Below are 21,677 nucleotides of genomic sequence, written 5' to 3'. Positions count from 1 at the left end.
GCACCCCCCCACCCCGCCCCGCCCCACCCCGGTTGACCTTTATGTTGCTTTCAATGTTCTGCTTGCGGGTTTTCTTATGAGCATTTCTGCATGAAGCTCCTTGTACACACTATTTCTCTAGGGCACTGGCTGGAAGACAAGTTGTTACATTGTAGGCCTCTATTTTCCTGTCTCCCTCAGTTCAGTTCAGTCACTCAGTCAAGTCTGGCTCTTTGCGACCCCATGAATCGCAGCACACCAGGCCTCTCTGTCCATCACCAACTCCCGGAGTTCACTCAGACTCATGTCCATCGAGTCAGTGATGCCATCCAGCCATCTCATCCTCTGTCATCCCCTTCTCCTCTTGTCCCCAATCCCTCCCAGCATCAGAGTCTTTTCCAATGCGTCAACTCTTCACATGAGGTGGCCAAAGTACTGGAGTTTCAGCTTTAGCATCATTCCTTCCAAAGAAATCCCAGGGCTGATCTCCTTCAGAATGGACTGGTTGGATCTCCTTGCAGTCCAAGGGATTCTCAAGAGTCTTCTCCAATCCCACAGTTCAAAGCATCAATTCTTCGGCGCTCAGCCTTCTTCACAGTCCAACTCTCACATCCATACATGTTCACAGGAAAAACCATAGCCTTGACTAGACGGACCTTTGTTGGCAAAGTAATGTCTCTGCTTTTGAATATGCTGTCTAGGTTGGTCATAACTTTCCTTCCAAGGAGTAAGTGTATTTTAATTTCATGACTGCAGTCACCATCTGCAGTGATTTTGGAGCCCCAAGAAATAAAGTCTGACACTGTTTTCACTGTTTCCCCATCTATTTCCCATGAAGTGATGGGACCGCATGCCATGATCTTTGTTTTCCGAATGTTGAGCTTTAACCCAACTTTTTCACTCTCCACTTTCACTTTCATCAAGAGGCTTTTTAGTTCTTCTTCACTTTCTGCCATAAGGGTGGTGTCATCTGCATATCTGAGGTTATTGATATTTCTCCCGGCAATCTTCATTCCAGCTTGTGCTTCTTCCAGCCCAGCATTTCTCATGATGTACTCTGCATATAAGTTAAATAAGCAGGGTGACAATATACAGCCTTGACATACTCCTTTTCCTATTTGGAACCAGTCTGTTGTTCCATGTCCAGTTCTAACTGTTGCTTCCTGACCTGCATACAGTTTTCTCAAGAGGCAGGTCAGGTGGTCTGGTTTTCCCATCTCTTTTAGAATTTCCCACAGATTATTGTGATCCACACAGTCAAAGGCTTTGGCATAGTCAAGAAAGCAGAAATAGATGTTTTTCTGGAACTCTCTTGCCTTTTCCATGATCCAGCAGATGTTGGCAATTTGATCTCTGGTTCCTCTGCCTTTTCTAAAACCAGCTTGAACATCTGGAAGTTCTTGGTTCACATATTGCTGAAGCCTGGCCTGGAGAATTTTGAGCATTACTTTACTAGCATGTGAGATGAGTGCAATTGAGCGGTAGTTTGAGCATTCTTTGGCATTGCTTTTCTTTGGGATCGGAATGAAAACTGACCTTTACCATTTGTTTTCCTAAGAATAGGCACCAATGTAACTCCCATCTCAAAACAACCATATAGGAGGATGTCCATTTCTGTATGTTGGTGGCAAGGCATAGAAGCCAATGTCTTCATTTCTCCCCTATTCAATGGGTCTTTTTTCTAACTATCAGTGAAACCGAACATCTATTTATCAGTTTCAGTGAAACTTAACATCTGCATTTCCTCCTTGTAATTGTCTATTCATAATCTTTCAGTTGATTCTTCTATGGGATTGCTCCCTTCTCCAGGGGATCTTCCTGACCCAGGGATCAAACCTGAAATTGCAGGCAGATTCTTTACCATCTGAGCCACCAGGGAAGCCCCTCAATGATTTGGTAGAGTTCTTTGTATATTCAGAATGTCTTAATTCTTACATACAGTGGGGCAAAAGGTTATGTATAACATGACAAGTCCTTTACCAATGGCATAAAGGGGCCTGGAACAATGCTTTTCAACATGAACAAAATTCCCTGGTGTTTCATACAGTAAAGTATCTGCCTACAGTGCAGGAGACCTGGGTTCGATCCCTGGGTCAGGAAGATCCTCTGGAGAAGGAAATGGCAACCCACTCCAGTACTCTTGCCTGGAAAATCCCATGGACAGAGGAGCACGGTAGGCTACAGTCCAAGGGGTCTCAAAGAGTCGGACACGACTGAACGACTTCACCTTCAACGTGTAAAAACCACTGTATTAGCAGATGAGCTGCCTGGTAACGGTGACGATAAAGCTATGTTCTAAGGGGCCACCCTCCAAGTCATAAACCATGGCTGCTACAAGCTCAGCACAAAATGGAACAGGGGAAAATTTCCACTTTGGACCAGAACAGAATAACTGGTGCGAGACTAGTTCTCCTTCCATAAACAGCTACTAAAATGGGTCAAATATACAAGGCAACTATTCTCTGGCAGGAGACAAGAGATAGCCTAAAACTACATTTCTCTCAAATGGAAGCTCCCTCAGGGGACCTTTCGGAAGAGACACATGCCCATGAACAGACGAAAGGAAGAGCCCACCAGACACAGCCCCCACACACGGCTCCCTTCCCCCACCCCCCACACTGCTGCTCTCCCTATTTCTTAGGCTCATTATATTTAAGGTCTGTGTTAATAAGTCTGAAGAGTATATGCTCCTCTCTGGAAGAAAAGCTAAAAACATACAACTAATCCAGAGAGGAAAACTAATAAAAAAAAAATCTTTTCTAGTGTAAAATGTGTATCATTAATTTAGTTTGTTACAGAAGTTGGAGTCATATATTTTCATAAAAAAGTAAAGAATTTAAATGAGGTATATGGGCTTCAAAAAATGAAGTGTCTCATTATTTCCACAGTTATGGGAAGAAGCCCACCTTCCAAATTTAATAATAATGAAAAAGCATGACAAAGTTCTAAAAACTTCTATACTTCATCCACATTCTGAAAATAAGGAAACAAGATTCTCTGGGGTACACTGAGGTTCATGGACTTGCCCAAGTCCCACTCATCGAACCACACTGCTGGTTTTCAAACTGTGTCCCCTAGAAGCACAACAGGGGTCCCTGTGGTGGGGAGTGGGCAGAAGGACAGAGGACCAGATCCACATGGGGCCACAGTGAGCAGGTGGGCTCCAGGGCATTCTGTAAAAGCTTTCATTTGGAAAAGGGATTCTGATGCTTAAAAATAAATATGAAAATCACTATCTTTACTGTAGTGCCTCTTTAGAAAAGTTTACTTTTTTTTTTTTTAAGTACAATCATCTCTAAGATGCAGGGGATTTTTTTAACTTTAGCCAAAAAAAAAAAAAAAAAAAAAATGTTTCTTTCATGTTATCTCATACAGTTAACAAGGAGAGGAAAGGAAAGTAATACCCAGGTCTCCTGCTTTCTGGAGCAATGCCTGCTCCAGGCTGCCCACACAGATGCCCCAGGTTGCTGCTGCTGCCTTTTAGTTGCCAAGTCATGTTCAACTCTTTGCAACCCCATGGACTGTAGCCCACCAGGCTCCTCTGTCCATGGGATTCTCCAGACAAGAATACTCAGAGTAAGGTTGCCATGTCCTTCTCTCGGGGATCTTCCCAACCCAGGGATAGAACCCGTGTCTCCTGCATGGCAGGCAGATTCTTTACCACCAAGCCACCTGGGAAGTCCCCGCTCTTGGTCACTGCCACTCTTAAATAACTGCATAAACGCTTCTGTACAAACCCATCACCTGTTCCCAGTACACGAGCTCCAGGCAGGACCAGTGTCGCTATTCAACACTGTCTAAATAGAGGGTACAATGAAATCTCCTTTTCGGCTCAGTGTTATATGACATAGAGGTGTGATGATACTCACAAGAAGACCTGAAACATCAGAATACTTCTTAGCTGGTTTAAAGGATGGAGGAGCATCAATACTGAAGTCTGGAAAAAAAAAAACAAGAAGCTAACTAAACTGGCTTTAAAGCATTCAGATCCCTTCCCCCTTTTCCCTAAAAATATTGCTTGATAATATTCCCAAACTTTCTACCTTGTGATTAAGTGCCCAGAGAATTCTCTGGGGAAATAATACAGGATGCCATAGGCCAAGCACAGGCTTCAAGTATGGCTCTGCCTTGTCCCCAGGGACCCTCCACTCCAGCAGAACCACCAGAAAGCTCATCAGCCCACCAGCTGCTTTCACAGTCTCTGGCTACACGGGCTGATGGTGATGAGGTGTCAACAACCCACTAATTGGATCTGAGCATCCGGACACCGGAATGTCCACACCCAGGCATCTGACTAGCTCATCTGTCATCAGTCTGAGTCACCGCCATGAAACACATGCCGTGGGGCAGGAGATGGAAGAAACTTTGAACCTGTACTTTCCACTAAAGTTGAGCAGAACATACAACAGACGTTCGGAAATACTGTAGTATAAAGCATTAACTCTGAAAAACACTGGCTTGGAGAGTAAAACAGAGTGGGCCTTTAAGCTGGTGGTGAGAAACCATCCTAAAGCTTGGGCAACCTTTTACTTGGAAACACATTTTAAGAGTAGACTTTTGAATAAGCAGTTTGTCTAACAGCAACACCCATATCATCATATCTGGACCTGCTTCTCCAGATTGAAATGTTAACAGTGACACTAAAAACCATACATCCATGACAAGGCCAATACACACAGATTCAACACAGAGTATAAAGCTATGAGGAAATACACACATAATCTCCCTATATTGATACCACTGTAAAATTCCTAAGCTAGAAAATGTTTCTCCATGAATGCAAACACAATAAGATAATGTGGGTTTGTTATAAGAAGGTTCCTAGGCTGAACATTATGAACACATAGGAGGGTCTAGACAGCTCACAGTTGGGATCATTCAGTTGCCATGGCAACGCCCTTTCAGAAGCCAGGATCTGTTTCAGGTTCTTCCAGGTTCTGTTCTTCTTGCCAGCCACTGCACCACCATGGCCAGAATGCTCGAGGCGCAAGCGTGGATTAGAAGAAACAAAAATCAATGGAGACGATCATTTCAGAATCTGACATTTATGCTTATTCATAACTGTAATAAACCTTTCATTCAATCAACAGTCAGTGTACCCTAAGGCTTTAAAAAAACATATACCATATATCTTAAGCTTACTTATAAAAAAACACAGCTTTTGGATTTTTAAAATGCATGAGTTAGTTGCTGATGGAACAGAAATAAAGGGTTATTCTTTTAATATGTACATAGAAAATCACATCCTTTATTGGGTCTAACTTTATGGAATTCACTCATGAATTTCTCACTACTTTAAAATAAGTTTACTACAAAGTTAGATTTAAACACATGACCACATCTCTCAATTCCCTTCTGAGGGCCAGTCTCTACCTTGTAAATTACTAGAGCTCCAGGAAAACCCAAAGAAGCCTCCCTCATGACACGGCAAGCTTTCTGGAAATTTTTTTTCTTTTTTGTCTTGTGAAGATAAAATGGAAAGAACACAAAAGTTACAGGCACTATTAATGCTGTATTTTCAAAGGTAATTAGTGAAAAATAAACTGTAATGGTATAATCAGAATCATGGAATTTATCCAACCCCTCAAGAACAAAAGAAAGAGGCACCTATATCTACTTGATAGCACAAGACCTTAGATGTACCTAAAGAAACTAGTGAGGCGCATTCCTCCTTTAATTACTGCACACCTCATCTAAATCTCATGAAAAAAGGAAGGCGAGCAATCATCCTGGAAATGACACCCTAAAAACAGTATCACTGAATGAATTCCACAAAATCCTTGGGAACTGGGAGAGCCACAGGAAGGGCTGTCCTGCCCCCAGACCTCAAACCACAGTCCCCGGCGGAGGGCGTGGTGACGCAGACTGAAGGAGAAAGGCCACCAGCGCTGCCCGGGCTCCAGACCGACCGAGTGAGATCAGAGGCCGAGGCATGGTTGTTTGGTTTTTTATTTATAAAACAAATTCGATGCTTCTGGGGCTCAGAGCACAGTGAACCCACCTGACGGTGCAGGAGACCTGGGTTCAATCCCTGGGTCGGGAGGAAACCCTGGAGAAGGGAATAGCAACCCACTCCAGTATTCTTGCCTGGAGGATTCCACGGACAGAGGAGCCTGGTGGGCTACAGTCCATGGAGTCGCAAAGAGTCGGACATGACTGACGAGTGGACACTTTCACTTTAGATGCTTACCACAAAGTTGGGATCCTTAAATGGCAAAGGTTTGGCAGCTTTCTCCATGGGTCCTGTGCTAAAATCAGAGGGCACCATCTTATTCTCACTCACACCATCCATGCTGATACCCTTAAAACAAAATAAGAATAGTATGGGGTCAGTGTCCTTTAGCTGAGCTTCCTAACTCAGCTCTCAACAAGATGTAAGAAGACAGCACCAGACACAGGAGAGCAGACAGGGTGCCCGGAGCCCCAGCCGGGGGTCTGCATGGGGTGGGGTCAGGGGGAGAACCTGCCAGGCTGGGAGCCGCACCTGTCTGTGCAGAGGCCACAGTGGAGGCAGCCGGGACCCCAGCTGCCAGACGTCCTGGCTTCTCTGTGTGCCACGCACAGGTGTCCTACCACTACAAGGCGAAAACTGAGGCTCAGGCGGACAGGTCCAAGGCCCCACAGTAACTGCCTCTGGATTCAATCCAGCTGGGGCTAATGCCAAAGCCCCACCATCCCTGTGACTCCACGTGGCCCCTGCTCCTACTGATCTTGTTAAATTATGTCTTGAAACATTAAGACCGAAAAGATCCAGTCCCTTGAAGGGTCTCCAATCAGAGAACCCAGGCTGGTGCTGGCACGCTTCAGGGCACAATAGAATGCATTGTGAGCATTCTGAGCGAGGAGAATAAACAGAGAGGAGGCAGGGGGCCTTGGTTCAGCTGGCTGCAGCAGAAAGCACCCTGACAAGCAGGCTCCTGGACTTTAAAACAAAATGTCTTTTAAGCTAAGAATCAAGAAGAAGAAAAAAACAAGCCAAAGCAAGAAATCACTTCTGATTTGTATTGCAATTTCCAATCTTCCCAGACTGCAATAAACTGTTTTTTAATGGATACACAATTTATACACAGTGAAAGGCACAGATCTTAAGTATAGGTTTCATGAGTTTTGCCAAATGTTTCCATTTGTGTAACCCAGGTCCCTGTGGAGACAGACTATTTCCATCTTTCTCAGAAAGTTCCCTCAGGCCCCCTCCTGGTCAGTATCTTCCACCTTCATGGTCCACCACTGTTCTGAATCCCACGTTACTTTGGCCCGTTCTAGAACTTTGAGTGAAATCCGACAGCATGTGCTGTTTGCTGTGTTTGGCTTCGCAGCATGGAGTTTTTGAGGTTTATCCATGTCACAGCATGGACTGGTGGTTTGTTCCACAGAATTTGTATACCGCTCTTAAGAGCAGTATTCCCCTGTATAGGATGTACACAGTGTGTTTACCCATTTTCTTGCTGATGAAATGTGGGTTGCTTTCAGCCTTCAGCTATTATAAATAAAGCTGCTGCCAACGTACTGTACAAGCCTCTGCATGGATGTATGTCTTTACTTCTCCTGGGTAAACATCTACATGTGGGATGGTCCAGTTACACAGTAAGCACGTGTTTGTAAGAAACCGACTAGTGTGTGTGTGTGTAGTCGCCCCGTCCTGTTCCGTTCTTTGTGACCCTTTGGCCTGTGACCTGCCAGCCTTCTCTGTCCATTGGGTTTTTTCAGGCGAGAGTCCTGGGGTGGGTTGCCATTTTCCTCCTCTAGGGGATCTTCCCAACCCAGGGATAAGAAACTGACATACCACTTTCCCAAACGGGCTGCCCTCTTTCACACTCCTAGCAGCAGGGTGCGCGAGTTCTGGTTGTATGCATAGATTCCACCCCTACCTGCCCCCCTAAAATGGCCTCCATGTGGGGGAAGGCGGGAGGGGGAGATGGGGACCACTCATTCTGTTGCAACAGCCCCCTGAAGGGCTTCTCCTCAGACACTTCCCAGACTCCCCTCCAGGGTCTCCCCTTCCTTCCCCCTCCCCCGACCCTGGGCCTGTGCATGACCCCTCTGCTATCTGGACAGCCCCTCCCCTCATCCGTCCCCCGAGTCATAGCTTCTCCTAACTTTTCTCCTCTCCAAGGTCTGTTCAGATGTCCACTCTCTTAAGAACTAAGATCCCTCTGATTCCTCATCCTTTCCCCACCATATGTAGCCATAGTTCTCTCTCTTTCTTCTCCTTTCCACCCCTCCCTCCCACAGTCCTTCCTTTATCTGGCCCTTCCTCAGTTCTGGGGTTCAGAGGAGGCCTGAGGCCCACTCCGTTCTCTGCAGCATGCTCAGCGACACACTGTTAAGATGTAAGTTTGATGTCTGTCCCCTGCTGACAGCTGCCCAGGGCTTCCCACCACCCTTGGGATCAGGCGCAAATGCTGGCCTCCTTTCCAGCCTCCCCTCCCACTCCCCCTCCCTCCTGTAATTTGCATTTTCTGGTCCCCATACCCATGGAGTCATTTTCTGCCAGCATAAATGGTCTTCAGTGTTTTCCATTTTTTATTTATGCTTCATAAAAATTTCCGTCGGGATTAGCTCATGTCAGTTTTAATTTTACAAGAAAGATAAGATCTAGCATTTTGTATGTAACTAACTTCCATTACCCTTGTGATTTTTCCTTCATGGTCCTAAAATTTCTGCGGGTATTAATATATGTGTCCTGGGAGACCCAATTTGATGGAGCTTTGGTTTTTTCCCATCACATTTAATCAGTAACCAATATTACCTGGCATAGTTTTGGCCAGTTGTCAATGCTATTTTGTGTTGACTATTGGTAAGAGTAATATCATAAATTGGATACATAATTAACAGCTGTATTTAACTCTTGGTTAGTCAATGAAGGGCTTCCCAGGTGGTTCGAGTGGTAAAGAACCTACCTGCCAATGCAGAAGACATAAGAGATCTGGGTTCAATACCTGGGTTGGGAAGATCCTCTGGAGTAGGAAATGGCAACCCACTCCAATATTCTTGCCTGGAGAATCCCATGGACAGAGGAGCCTGGTGGGCTTCAGTCCATAGGGTTGCAGAGGGTCAGACATGACTGAAGCGACTTAGCATGCAAGTAGTCAATGAAACGACAGCAGCTTTGTGAAACAGGCAGGGAACAACAGACCGGAACAAGGAGACACAGAGGAGAGAGGTGAACAGATGAGGAGAGGGGCCGACCCGAGAGTGAGAAGGCACAGGGGCCTGAACATCCAGCTTCACCATCTGGCCCAGTCTTCCATGCCTGCGTCTAACCCAGCACCTAGCACAGAGAAGCACCAAATAATCACTGGCTGATTAACTCATTGGAGTTAAGGAACAAGACAATGCAGCATAACTCTGTCAGCATCCATTTTTGAGATGTATATGTTCAGGGGTTCGTTGTAAGCAATCGCCTCTGGATGGGAAGCAGCAGCCAAACCCAAAGAAACACAGGAAGGCTAATTCAGAAATGACTGGGTTTGGTTACCTGCGGGACCAAGGGAACAGGGTGGAAGTAAGAGAGGAGTAAACATCTCTGAGTATAGCTGTCCGTAGTTTTGACCTTTTGAGGCATGTTCAGTTCAGTTCAGTTCAGTTGCTCAGTCGTGTCCGACTCTTTGTGACCCCATGAATCACAGCACGCCAGGCCTCCCTGTCCATCACCAACTCCTGGAGTTCACTCAGACTCACGTCCATCGAGTCAGTGATGCCATCCAGCCATCTCATCCTCTGTCGTCCCCTTCTCCTCCTGCCTCCAATCCCTCCTAGCATCAGTCTTTTCCAATGAGTCAACTCTTCCCATGAGGTGGCCAAAGTACTGGAGTTTCAGCTTTAGCATCATTCCTTCCAAAGAACACCCAGGGCTGATCTCCTTTAGAATGTTAAAGTTTCACATACAAATAGATGGACAAATCCAACAAGCATGGGGCAGCAGATAGAAAAAATGGAATGCAAACAAGAAACCAAAACAACCTGAGGTTTGAGTGAATAACACAGACACACTAAAAGGGAGGAAGGGAGAAATAACATTAGTGATATGAACACAGTATTCTGAACATATAACTCAGGTGAGAGGCAAAAAGAACCATGAACAATTGGGAGGTTTGTTTCTCCCATGAGTACAGGTTAATAGTTCCAAAACTACTTAATATGCGTTCTAAGATGAGGCAAATAAGGAATGAGGGACAGCTAGAATGAACCGCCTGCTACTGGACTGAAATCACAGGTTAGCGATATGAATTCATGGGTTTAACATATAGATAGAAAGATAAACATGGAAATGGGGACTTCCCTGGTGGTCCAGTGGTTTAGAATCCACCTTCTGATGCACGGGACGTGAGTTCGATTCCTGGTCAGGGAACTAAGATCCCACGTTCCACAGAGTGACTAAGCCCACAGGCCACGACTAGAGAGTCCGCGAGCTGCAACTCCTGAAACCTGCATGCTCGAGGGCCCATGCTCCGCAGCAAGAGACGCCTGCACATCACCACTAGAGAAAGTCCACATGCTGAAATGAAGACCCAGGGCAGCCAGATTTTTTTTTTAATAATAATAATAAAGAAATGGATACAGGAGCATGGGGGACAGTCATACACATACTCACACACATGACCCCCTACATTTCCTAATTGCTTCCAATGAGATGGCTAGAAACAATGAACATGTCAACCGCAAATCGGCTTGCCAAGGGCATTTGCCATCTCTGCCTCTGTGGAGGACTGAACCCCGTGCTGCTGCGGCTGCACATGCCCTGAAGGGAGTTCAGGGTGGAGAACAGCAGCAAGGCCCTCTGTGCTCCAGGAGGACTGGTGGACAGCTCCTTGCTGCTACTGCTAAGTCACTTCAGTCGTGTCCGACTCTGTGCGACCCCATAGACAGCAGCTCTTAGATACATATTTTCAGGAACTGAGTTCACGGTCCCAATCCTTGCACCTCCTCCTATCTACAAAAGCACCAAATCCCTTCATGGTGACATCAGCTCCTCTTGACTAGAGGAAAACCTTTTGTAAGATAAGCATTTGATTGCATGGAACTCCTCTTCACCAAAATCTTATTTATCGACCTTCCCCCACTACCTCTCTGGAGAAGTTTCTCCAAGCTCTTTGAGGTGCTGTCTCCCAGGCTGCGGTCCTCATTTTGCCCCAAATAAAGCTGAACTCACAACTCTCACATTGTGCATCTTCTATTAGTCAACACACAACAGGCACACCAGTGCTCAGATCCTTGTTTCCAGGTATTGTTCTCCAAGAACAAGTGATCTTTGAAGAAACAGCTGATTCCAGGACTGGGGCAAGAAAGTACAGCATGAGTTTTTGGTGCCGGAAGGTAAGAAATCACTTGTATCAGTTTGCTAGGGCTGTGTAACAAAATATTAATACCACAGACTGGATGGTTTAAATAAGAGAAATTTAGTTTATTAAGGTTCTAGAGACTAGAAGTTCAAGATCAAGATGTCAGCAGGGCTGGGTTTTCCTGAGACTGATCTCTTTGATTTGTGGGTGACTGTCTTCTGACTGTGTATACACGTCCCTATGACAGCCTCCCTCTTATGAGGACACCAGTCAAATTGGATTAGGGCTCCACCCTTATGACCTCATTTAACCTTAACTACTAATGGCCCTATTTCCAAATATAGTAACTTTCTGAGGCATGCTGGGGGTTAGGCTTTTAACAAATAAATCTTGAATGAACACAGTTCAGTCCATCATGGCACTCAAAAAATGACAGAGGTAAAGTAAAAGACACAAGAGTCAGTTTGAAGAGGTTCCCACTAGGCAAACCTGGACAATTTGCTCAACATCATTAGTCATTAGGGAAATATACATCAAAACCACAATGAGATATTACTCCATACCCACCAGGATGGCTCTATCAGAGGCATAATAACATGTACTGGTGAGGATGTGGAGAAACTAGAACCCTCACACACTGCTCGTGAACTGTACAAAGGTGCAGTTACTTTGAAAAACAGTCTGGTGGGTCCTCAAAAGTTAAACACAGAATTATCATATGACCTAATAATTCCAGTCCTAGGTACTTAGCTAAGAGAATTAAAAACAAATGTTTATGCAAAAACTCGTACATAGATATTCATAGAAGCATTATTTATAATAACCCAAAAGTACAAACAACCTAAATATCCATCAACCAATGAGCGCATAAACAAAATGAGGTTCATCCATACAGTGGAATATTCTACAGTTGTAAGAAGGAATGAAGTACTGATACATGGTACAACATGGATAAACTGGAGTATATTATGCTAACTGAAAGAAGCCAGACACAGAAGGCCACCTATTGTATGGTTGCATTTAGCTGAGGCACCTAGAGTAGTCAGATTCACAGAGATAGAGAGTAGGCCAGGGGTTGTCAGGAGCTGGCAGGACAGGGGACTGGGGAGTGCTGCTAATGGGCAGGGCGTTGCTTTTGGGGGTCACGACACCAGCGAGGAGCAGGCCAGTGGGTGTGGACTGCCAGGACACAGGGCCTATAAGGCGGCCCATGTTAAGGGAGAGAGAGAAAAACAACTCTAAGAACTACATGGTGAGCATCAGGTCAGACCAGAAAAGCCCAGCCAGCTGGGGCCAACTCGAGAAAAAACAGGTGGAATGTTAAAGAGGTATCCTGGGGCCAGATCCACTTTAAGATTCAGCTTCACTGAGTTTTTCATAAAGAAAATGACAGCTTACATAATGCTGTTTCCACCTGGGAGAAAAGAAACAAATGGAACTGCTCAGAAGCAAAGAGGAGATACTTGAGGGCAATGAAGAACCAGGCCCAGAGGGCTCTGCTGGTGATTCCAGAACCATCCACGGAACATGCCTGGCTCGCAGGGCACCGTCCTCAGCAGGGGCGTCAGCTTTTTCTTCTGGACCAGGAGTGTGTGTGCGTGTGTGCTAAGCTGCATCAGTCCTGCCTGACTGTGCGACCCCGTGGACTGTAGCCCGCCAGCCTCCTCTGTCCGTGGATTCTCCAGGCAAGACTACTGGAGTGGGATGCCATGCCCTCCTCCAGGGGTCTTCCCAACCCAAGGATCAAACCTGAATCTCTTATATCTCCTGCATTGGCAGAGGGGTTCATTACCTAGGAAGCCCCCGACTCCTAAGTGGGGAGGCTCAGAGGTGCTGGGTGCACAGGGAAATCCTGGGAGGGAACACAGAACAGCCCTTTGATAAGGGTTGTTTGCTCCCAGGTCCTGGGAGGCCCAGGAGGACGCGGCAGGAATGCCTCGCTGGACCTGGGCTGCTGAGGAACGCAGGTGCTTTGCAGCCCACGTGGGTTGGGAGGGCAGGGACCCCACCTGGAGACAGACAGCGGCCAGAGGGAGGGAGGCAGTGGGAGGAGAGGCCTGCTGCACGGGCTGCTCCAGCAGCAGGAAGGGATTGACGAGGCCGCCCTCCATCCCTGACCCCAGAACCAACCGAGCCCTCCTGTTTGTCTGATCACCTTTTCCTCGCCGCTTCCCCGTCCGCAGGTCAGACCTCCAGCAGCTGAGGCGGGGACAGGAAAGGACACCATCCTGACACCAACTGGGCCACCGTCAACCCGGGGCCGCTTCCTGACCTTGAAACAGTGACTGCTGACTTCCCTCTCTGAGCAGGTGCAAAGAACACGTGGCTCTGGGCCCAGAGCTGGGTGCTCTGCTTTTCTTTCCCCTTTAAACCCACCCTTTGTGGTACTCCACCCTCGGTCTTCCCTTCCCCTGGGCTTCTGCCAAGCTGGACGCCTGGGTCTGTTAGTGACGAAATGAGAGGGAGAGACCTTCTGTCCAGAGGAGGATCGAGTCCGGGAGGCAGGGCTGCAATTAATATGTGACTGCTAAGTCACTTCAGTTGTGTCCGACACTGTGTGACCCCATAGACGGCGGCCTACCAGGCTTCCCCGTCCCTGGGACTCTCAAGGCAAGAACACTGGAGTGGGTTGCCATTTCCTTTGCTAAGAGACTTTAGGAGCTGAACGGTTGAAGACATGACCGCCCTGCGATCAGGAAAGAAGTGACGCCTGGCCCTAAGGGGTGTCTACTCCGCAACACAAAAAGAGCTAAAAAGACCCTGATGCTGGGAAAGATTGAGGGCAGGAGCAGAAGGGGAGGACAGAGGACATGAGTTTGAGCAAGCTCCGGGAGTTGGTGATGGACACGGAAGCCTGGTGTGCTATAGTCCATGGGGTTGCAGAGTTGGACACGACTGAGCGACTGAACTGAAGTCCCAAGGAAGAGAAACCCAACCCGCCAACAAAGGAACACCTGACAACCCCTAAGTGACTCCAGAATCAGCCAGGCCTCAGCTCGCCTGCCTGGAGATCCCAGTCACACGGCTTCGTGTCTCCAGGGCCGCTCGCAGGGTTCTGACTCCAACCGAAGGGTAAATGGGGCCTTCTCTCTGTGGTTACACAGAGAGAGACAAATGTCCTCTGTCTATCATGTAAGAACCCAACGCCCAGTTACATCTAATAGTAACCTAGATTCAAACACCTGAGCCTAGTCTACAACACAGGGCTACTGTAGGGTTATTACTTGAAACAGCAAAAACGTGAGATGCAATCTAACATCCAATCAAGTCAATTAAGTTAGAGCACTTAATTCCTTGTGAAGACTATCAACACAGAGAAAGGGCCAGGAAACAATGCTAAGTGGAAGGCAGGGCCCACAATGTTATACACCAAATATGGTTTGTGAAAACCTGTATCTACACGTAGAAAACACAAATGATCATAGTTGTGGGGGAAGACGACTGGCTGGTGTTTTATGGCCACTTTAAAAACAGAAAAAAGAAAACTAACAATATGGTTTGTTTGAAAGGTGAGGTAGAATGATCGCTTTCTTAAATGAATAAAGCAAGCCAGGATAGTGTTCTCAAGCTGCCTCCAATGACAGAAGAGTCTACTGTCACCTGTACTCTGCACTAGCCTTCTAAAGAAGCAACTGTTGCCTCTCTACTTACATAGATGTTATGATAACTGCATCACCATCATACATCAGCCTATTAGGTAACCTATTACCTGATTAGGTAACCTATTAGTCTATAGGTCAATTAGGTTTCTCTGTAGATTTTGTTAACCTGAATAGCCACTTGGCAAATATAAACTGCCCTGTATTCATAGAGAAGGACTTGCGGACACAGAGGGAGGAGAGGGTGGGACAAATTGAGAGAGTATCATTGACATATATATAGACCACCATGGGGCTTCCCTGGTGGCTTGGTGTTAAAGAAACTGCCCGCAATGCAAGAGACTTGGGTTGGATCCCTGGATCAGAAAGATCCCCTGGAGAAGGGAATGGCAATCCACTCCAGTATTCTTTCCTGGAGAATCCCATGGACAGAGGAGCCTGGCGGTGGGGCCATGGAACCACAAAGAGTCAGACATGACTGAGTGACTAACACACATACACACACAGACTGCTGCTGCTGCTGCTGCTAAGTCTCTTCAGTTGTGCCCGACTCTGTGCGACCCCACAGACGGCCTCCCACCAGGCTCCCCTGTCCCTGGGATTCTCCAGGCAAGAACACTGGAGTGGGCTGCCATTTCCTTCTCAAATGCATGAAAGTGAAAAGTGAAAGTGAAGTCGTTCAGTCGCGTCTGACTCTTTGCGACCCCATGGACTGCAGCCTACCAGGCTCCTTTGTCCATGGGATTTTCCAGGCAAGAGTACTGGAGTGGGGTGCCACTGCCTTCTCCGACACATAGACTACCATATGTAAAATAGATAGCTAGTGGGAATTTACTGTATAACAAAGGGAGCTCAGCTCAGGTGCTCTGTGATGACCTAGAGGGGTGGGATAGGGGTAGGAGTGGGAGAGAAGCTCAAGAGGGAGGAGATGTATGTATACTTATAGCTGGTTAAAAAGCAGAGAAATTACTTGGTCGACAAAAGTCCGTCTAATCAAAGCTATGATTTTTCCAGTAGTCATGTATGGATGTGACAGTTGGACCATAAAGAAGGTTGAGAGCCAAAGAACTGATGCTTTCAAATTGTGGTGCTGGAGAAGACTCTTGAGAATTCCTTGGACTGCAAGGAGATCAAACCTGTCAATCCTAAAGGAAATCAACCCTGAATATTCATTGGAAGGACTGATGCTGAAGCTGAAGCTCCAATACTTTGGCCACTTGATGCAAAGAGCAGACTCATTGGAAAAGACCCTGATGCTAGGAAAGATTGAGGGCAGGAGGAAAAGGGGGAGGCAGAGGATGAAATGGTTAGATGGCATCACTGAATCAATGTACATGAAGTTAAACAAACCCCAGGAGACAGTGAAGGACAGGGGAGCCTGGCATGCTGCAATCCATGGGGTTGCAAAGATTCAGACACAACTTAGCGACTTAACAACAAATAGCTGATTTGCGTTGTTGTACACCAGAAACTAAGGCAATATTGTAAAGCAATTCTCCTCCAATTTAAAAAAATGCCCTGTTATTGATCTAATAAAATCTTCCCCCCACCCCAAAGCATTTCTCTGCACCTGGGATATGGTTATATTAGAGATCTAACTATATCTTCTCAGATGTAGAGTAGTAAGAGTGATGTTAAGAGAGGCAGTCAAGAAAAAGAACGTAGATTCTGGGTAGTCCATTTGTGTCTCAATACCGACTCTATCACTTGTCAGCTGTGTGACCACAGAAAAGTTACTTAACCTCTCTGTGCGTCTGTCTTTTTATCTGTAGAATAACAATTCTTAGAGGGTTGTTCTGAGAATTAAAGGAGACAGCAATTAGAAAGTACTTAGAACAGTACTCGGTATACATAGTAAAGTGAAAGTGAAGTCGTTCAGTCGTGCCCGACTTTTTGCAACCCCATGGACTGTAGCTTACCAGGCTCCTCCGTCCATGGGATTTTCCAGGCAAGAGTACTGGGAGTGGGTTGCCATTGCCTTCTCCAGGGTATACACAGTAAGTGCCCAATAAATATAACTATTATTATTTATCATGATTGCTTTCACTTTAGCACAGTGTATCTGTTTTTCAACCCAACTTAACACTAGTCATTTTCAAAGTATCAGGACCAAAACAGGTGGGAGGTGGCACTTTCCAAATTATAATGTAAGTAATCAATAAATATGTTAGTTACACTGAAAATCTAAATCCAAAAAGAAGACTTGTAGTTTTGTGACAGATGTACTACTTAGCAAGCACAAATACTAATGATTTCTGCTGAACTAAAGATTCATCTTGATGAACTAATAAAACAAAATTGTTTTAGTACTCAAAGTATTTAATATCATTTTACATGGCTGACATAAATGAGACATCTATAAATGCTTTGCTCCAAATACTTTTAGGTCAAAAATATTCCCTTCAACCCCTGAGGATTTCCAAGCAGTAAGCCCTTTATATTTCATCCATTCATTCAGTTTTACTTTAGAAAAAGCATGCACCTTCTGGAAAAGTAAAACCCATCTTAAGAATCCATCAAGTTATTTTCACTAATTTCAAAAAGCACTCTAATGTCTATGTGAGTGTCCTTTGTAAATTTTTAAATCCCATGAAAGGTTAACAGACACTGTTTTTCTAATTTTTTTGTAAGACACAAAATAGCTGAAATGACTGAAGTAGGGTAATTTAAGATACTGAAAGATCTGTAAAGTCCCTTTTAACTCAATAACTATGATCATTTATATAGAAAAACACTCATTTCCCACTGATGACACTTTGAGCATCCTGACACTTGGGCATAGCTCCAAGTCTGGAAGGCCTTCCCCAGTCAAACCGTCCACTCCTCAAAGGCCGCCTCTAGTCCCTCTTCTCTCCACCTCTCCTTCTCTGGTGACCATCTCTGGCTCTGAGTCTTCATCTTCCTGTGTCCCACCACTAAGGCACCAATACCAGAAAAGACCCATAACTGGCTTTGGGACATGATGAGAAATGATGAGATTTTCCCATTTCAGATATGTGTCAGGTAGAATTCAGAGATGGCCCTTAAGATTCCAGGTCTCTGGTGTATACACACCTTGACCCCGTTTTTAGGCAAATGCTAATGTATGCACCACTGTGAAGGGATCTGTGATATATTGAAGGGAAATGCAACATATATCTTATATTTGAAATAAAATTAAGGTCTCAGGTCAGCTGATCTTAAAGGAGACTATCCTGGTGGGCCTGCCCTAATCACATATGCTCTTTAAAGCTGGGCTCAGAGTCAGAGACAAGAGAAGTCAGAGATGTTTGAGAAGTGAGAGGGATTAGACACAAAAGAGATTCTCAACAGTTGGCTTCAAAGACGGAGGAGACCATGCGGCAAGGAATGTGGACGGGGACGAACTGACAGCCAGGAGACAGGGACTTCAGTCCTACCACTGCAAAGAACTGAATTCTGCCAACGATCTCAGTAAGGCTCAAAAAAGATCCTCCCTCAGAGCATCCACCCAACGAACCAGCCCAGCCGATACTTTGATTTCAGGGACCAGGGAACCAAACCCTATCTCATTGTGCCTGGACTTCTGACCTACAAAACCAGGAACTGATAAACCGGTGTTATCTAAGCCACAGAATTTGTGGTCATCTGTTATGATAGCAGAAGAAAACTACTACAATATATGTAGGTCATTCTCTTCTCCTGGAAGGATTTTGGGAGGGCAGAGACAAGCGATAATCCACTGAAATAACTTAAGCTTACTGCTGGAGACAGAACAGATATAAATACTTGCTGACTGAACTCAACAGAAACATAACTGAAGGCTGAGGACAATTTAGGAAGATGCCAGGCAGCCCTCAGGGCAGCACTGTGCTAATGCCTGCATTTACTGTGGACCAGGGAACAAGGATGCAATGTTATGTTGGTGGTGGTGGTGGTTTAATCGCTCAGGCGTGTCTGACTCTTTGTGACCCCATGGACTGTAGCCCACCAGGCTCCTCTGTCCATGGGGATTGTCCAGGCAAGAATACTGGAGTGGGTTGCCATGCCCTCCGGCAGGGGCTCTTTCCAACCCAGGGACTGAACCCATCTCCTGCCTTGCAGGCAGATTCTTTACCACTGAGCCATTTGGGAAGCCCTGGTGCTATGTTAGAACAGGGGGGAAATCTAAGACTTCTGGAGACAGAAGACAATTTTTTTTTTCCTTCGTGAGATGCTGAGGGTGGGAGTCAGGTAACTGGCTATCCACCCCATTAATTAAACACCAGCCAGGGAGAAGTGAACAAAGAAGTCACTATTCTCGGGAATGCCCTTCTCTTTCCAGCCCAAAAAAGGGCTGAGGCTGCTGAGATGGAGGAGACCCACAGGAAGAACCTAAGCAGCCCTTCCCATTACTGAGAGTTCTAAGACCAGCAAGGTTGTGATGTCCACCCAGTGGGGTTACTGGAAATCCCCCCATTCAGAGGGCATTCATCCACTTTCTGAAGCTTGCTGTGGTGGTGGGAGTTGATGAGCAGTGCTACCTTGGGTCAAGACAATCATTCCTCTCAATAGGTACTGACTACATTCTTTGGTCTTGGCACAGCCGGATATCAAAATGCATTGAGCACAATACTGGGAGAAAGCACTCACAATGCATATATCTGGCCGAGAACTCCGTGCGAGCTAGTGCATGCATGCTAAGTCACTTCAGTCGTGTCTGCCTCTTTGCAACCCCTTGGACTGTAACCCACCAGGCTCCTCTGTCCATGGGATTCTCCAGGCAAGAACACTGGAGTGGACTGCCATTTCTTCTCCCAGCCAAGAATATGTAAAGAATTCTTATAGTTTAGTTCCCTGGTGGCTCAGTGGTAAAGAACCCGCTTGTCAATGCAGAAGGCTCGGGTTGGATCCCTGGGTCAGGAAGATCCCCTGGAGAAGGAAATGGGGAAACACTGTTTCAAAAACACTGTTTCACAGAGAAATCCAAACACACACAAAAGAATATGCTCTGTAAGAAAAGAAACAGTGTTAGTCACTCAGGAGTGTCCAACTCTTTGTGACCCATGGACAGCAGCTCACCAGGCTCCTCTGTCCATGGGATACTCCAGGTGAGAATACTGGAGTGGGTTGCCATGCCCTCCTCCAGGGGATCTTCTCAACCCAGGGGTCGAACCCAGGTCTCCTGCATTGCAGGAGATTCTTCACCGTCTGAGCCACCAGGGAAGCCCTATGCTCTGTATGATTCCATTTATATTCTGCTCAAAAAGACAGTCAGGCTATGGTGGGAGAGGTCAGAGTAGCGATTACCTTCAGTTGGGAGGGAAGAGAGTACCAACTGGAAAGGTCACCAAGGAATATTCTGGGGCTCTTAGAAATGCTCTCTATCCTAATCTGGATGGTGGCCACATAGGTGGGTACATATGTAAAGTCACTGGTCTATACTCTTGCATGTCACTGTAGGCAAATCATACATAAATATTTTAAAAGGAAAAAAGTGCACTGCTGCTAAGTCTCTTCAGTCGTGTCCGACTCTGTGCGACCCCATAGACGGCAGCCCACCAGGCTCCCCCGTCCCTGGGATTCTCCAGGCAAGAACACTGGAGTGGGTTGCCATTTCCTCCTCCAATGCATGAAAGTGAAAAGTGAAAGTGAAGTCGCTCAGTCGTGTCTGACTCTTAGCGACCCCACGGACTGCAGGCTACCAGGCTCCTCCGTCCATGGGATTTTCCAGGCAAGAGTACTGGAGTGGGGTGCCATTGCCTTCTCCGAAAAAGTGCACTACCAATTACCAATGGAGAAAACCATAGACAGCTAATATCGCTAGACTATCCTTCTGGGTTAAGGATGCTACACCTTGTGTTGGAGAGTACAAAGTAACACACTCCATCTTTGCTTTCTCACGGCTTTAAATAAAATACAGGAGCCAAGAAAAACACTTATCTAACCAAGCTACTCTTGTGCTGCAAATGCTTTTCTGGAATCGTAGAGCCCGGATCGCCCAGATGCGGTGAAGTCGTGCCAGGCGCTGTGCTCAAGAGCTTTACGACCATGATCTCATTGAATCCTCATAACAACCCTATGAGGTAAGACCAAACCCACTCTGGGGCAGGGAAACTAAAGGTCAAAAAAGCACTTTCCTGAGGATGAGGGAAACCATCCGTAGCAATACATCTTTATATTCCTCCACACAGTTCATTAGGGCGCTCTGCACCTCACAGGCATCTGGTAAATGTCTGAAGAATGGAGCAAGGCGAGACACACGCGAACTTCTGCTTAACTGAAACTCACATTAAGGAGAAGTCCGGAGCCTCGCTCCAAACGAGACTTCGACGGGAAGAGGTGGCCCTACGATTAAGGCAATAACAGCCTCCCCACCTCCCCTGTTCTTCTGGACAATGCAACGCGGGTGGTTATTTAATCAAACCCCACGTAGCCAAAGTAAGAGGGTGCGGAGAAGTTTCACTTGCACCATAGACCGCATCTACGAAAGAGGTGTGACTGTACGGCCCCGCCCACACGAAACGCCCAGCTTCGCTGAGCCCCACCCACTCGGGTCCGCGCATGCGCCCTCGAGCCCCTTGGATCGGGAGGGGGAGGGAATGTGGGCTTCCGCGCACGCGCAGATTAGGCGAGTGACAGCGAACCTGCGCAAAGCCGGAAGCGGACACCTTTTTCTTCTTGCTGGCGCTGTAGCCCCCGGCGCTGCTGCCGTTGTGGGAAGGACTGGCCGGCCTCTTCTTGCTGTTCCGGGCTATCCCCGGAGTGGATGTGGTGGCCACAATGGGGATCTGAGCCGCCATTCCCACCCTGAGCTTTGCTCCTCCCCCCCTCCCCACTCGGGTCCCGGTGCAGGCCCTGGAACTTCCGGCTCGCTGTA

General features: G+C 46.5%; 1 protein-coding gene and 1 long non-coding RNA gene across 5 annotated transcripts in view; one reads left to right on the top strand and one right to left on the bottom strand.

Moving 5' to 3' along the window:
- INO80C (INO80 complex subunit C) overlaps positions 1–21,677 on the bottom strand; it is a 25,080-nt gene extending 3,403 nt beyond the window's left edge. The window contains exons 1-4 of one of the 3 annotated variants that reach the window (XM_055559108.1): positions 21,445–21,677; positions 6,170–6,280; positions 4,846–4,957; positions 3,849–3,916 (exon numbers count right to left, since the gene is read on the bottom strand). In XM_055559108.1, coding sequence (XP_055415083.1) covers positions 3,849–3,916; positions 4,846–4,957; positions 6,170–6,280; positions 21,445–21,600 — 447 coding nt within the window. In that variant the 5' untranslated portion in view covers positions 21,601–21,677. Of the gene's footprint in view, positions 1–3,848; positions 3,917–4,845; positions 4,958–6,169; positions 6,281–13,053; positions 13,206–13,416; positions 14,447–21,444 lie in introns of those variants that run through there. The other 2 variants (XM_055559109.1, XM_055559110.1) reach the window with 2 other exon arrangements.
- Positions 13,159–16,011, top strand: LOC129635887 (uncharacterized). Of its 2 annotated transcripts, none has more exons than XR_008706514.1 (3): positions 13,159–13,228; positions 13,445–13,570; positions 15,878–16,011. It is a non-coding gene; the product is annotated as an uncharacterized LOC129635887 (long non-coding RNA). The 2 variants fall into 2 exon arrangements; XR_008706515.1 differs by having other exon boundaries at positions 15,875–15,986.

The sequence above is a fragment of the Bubalus kerabau genome, chromosome 21 (genome assembly GCF_029407905.1).
Source record: "Bubalus kerabau isolate K-KA32 ecotype Philippines breed swamp buffalo chromosome 21, PCC_UOA_SB_1v2, whole genome shotgun sequence".
Classification (NCBI taxonomy): domain Eukaryota; kingdom Metazoa; phylum Chordata; class Mammalia; order Artiodactyla; family Bovidae; genus Bubalus; species Bubalus kerabau.
Note: the sequence above shows the minus strand (reverse complement) of the source record. Positions and strands in the feature narration are given on the sequence as shown.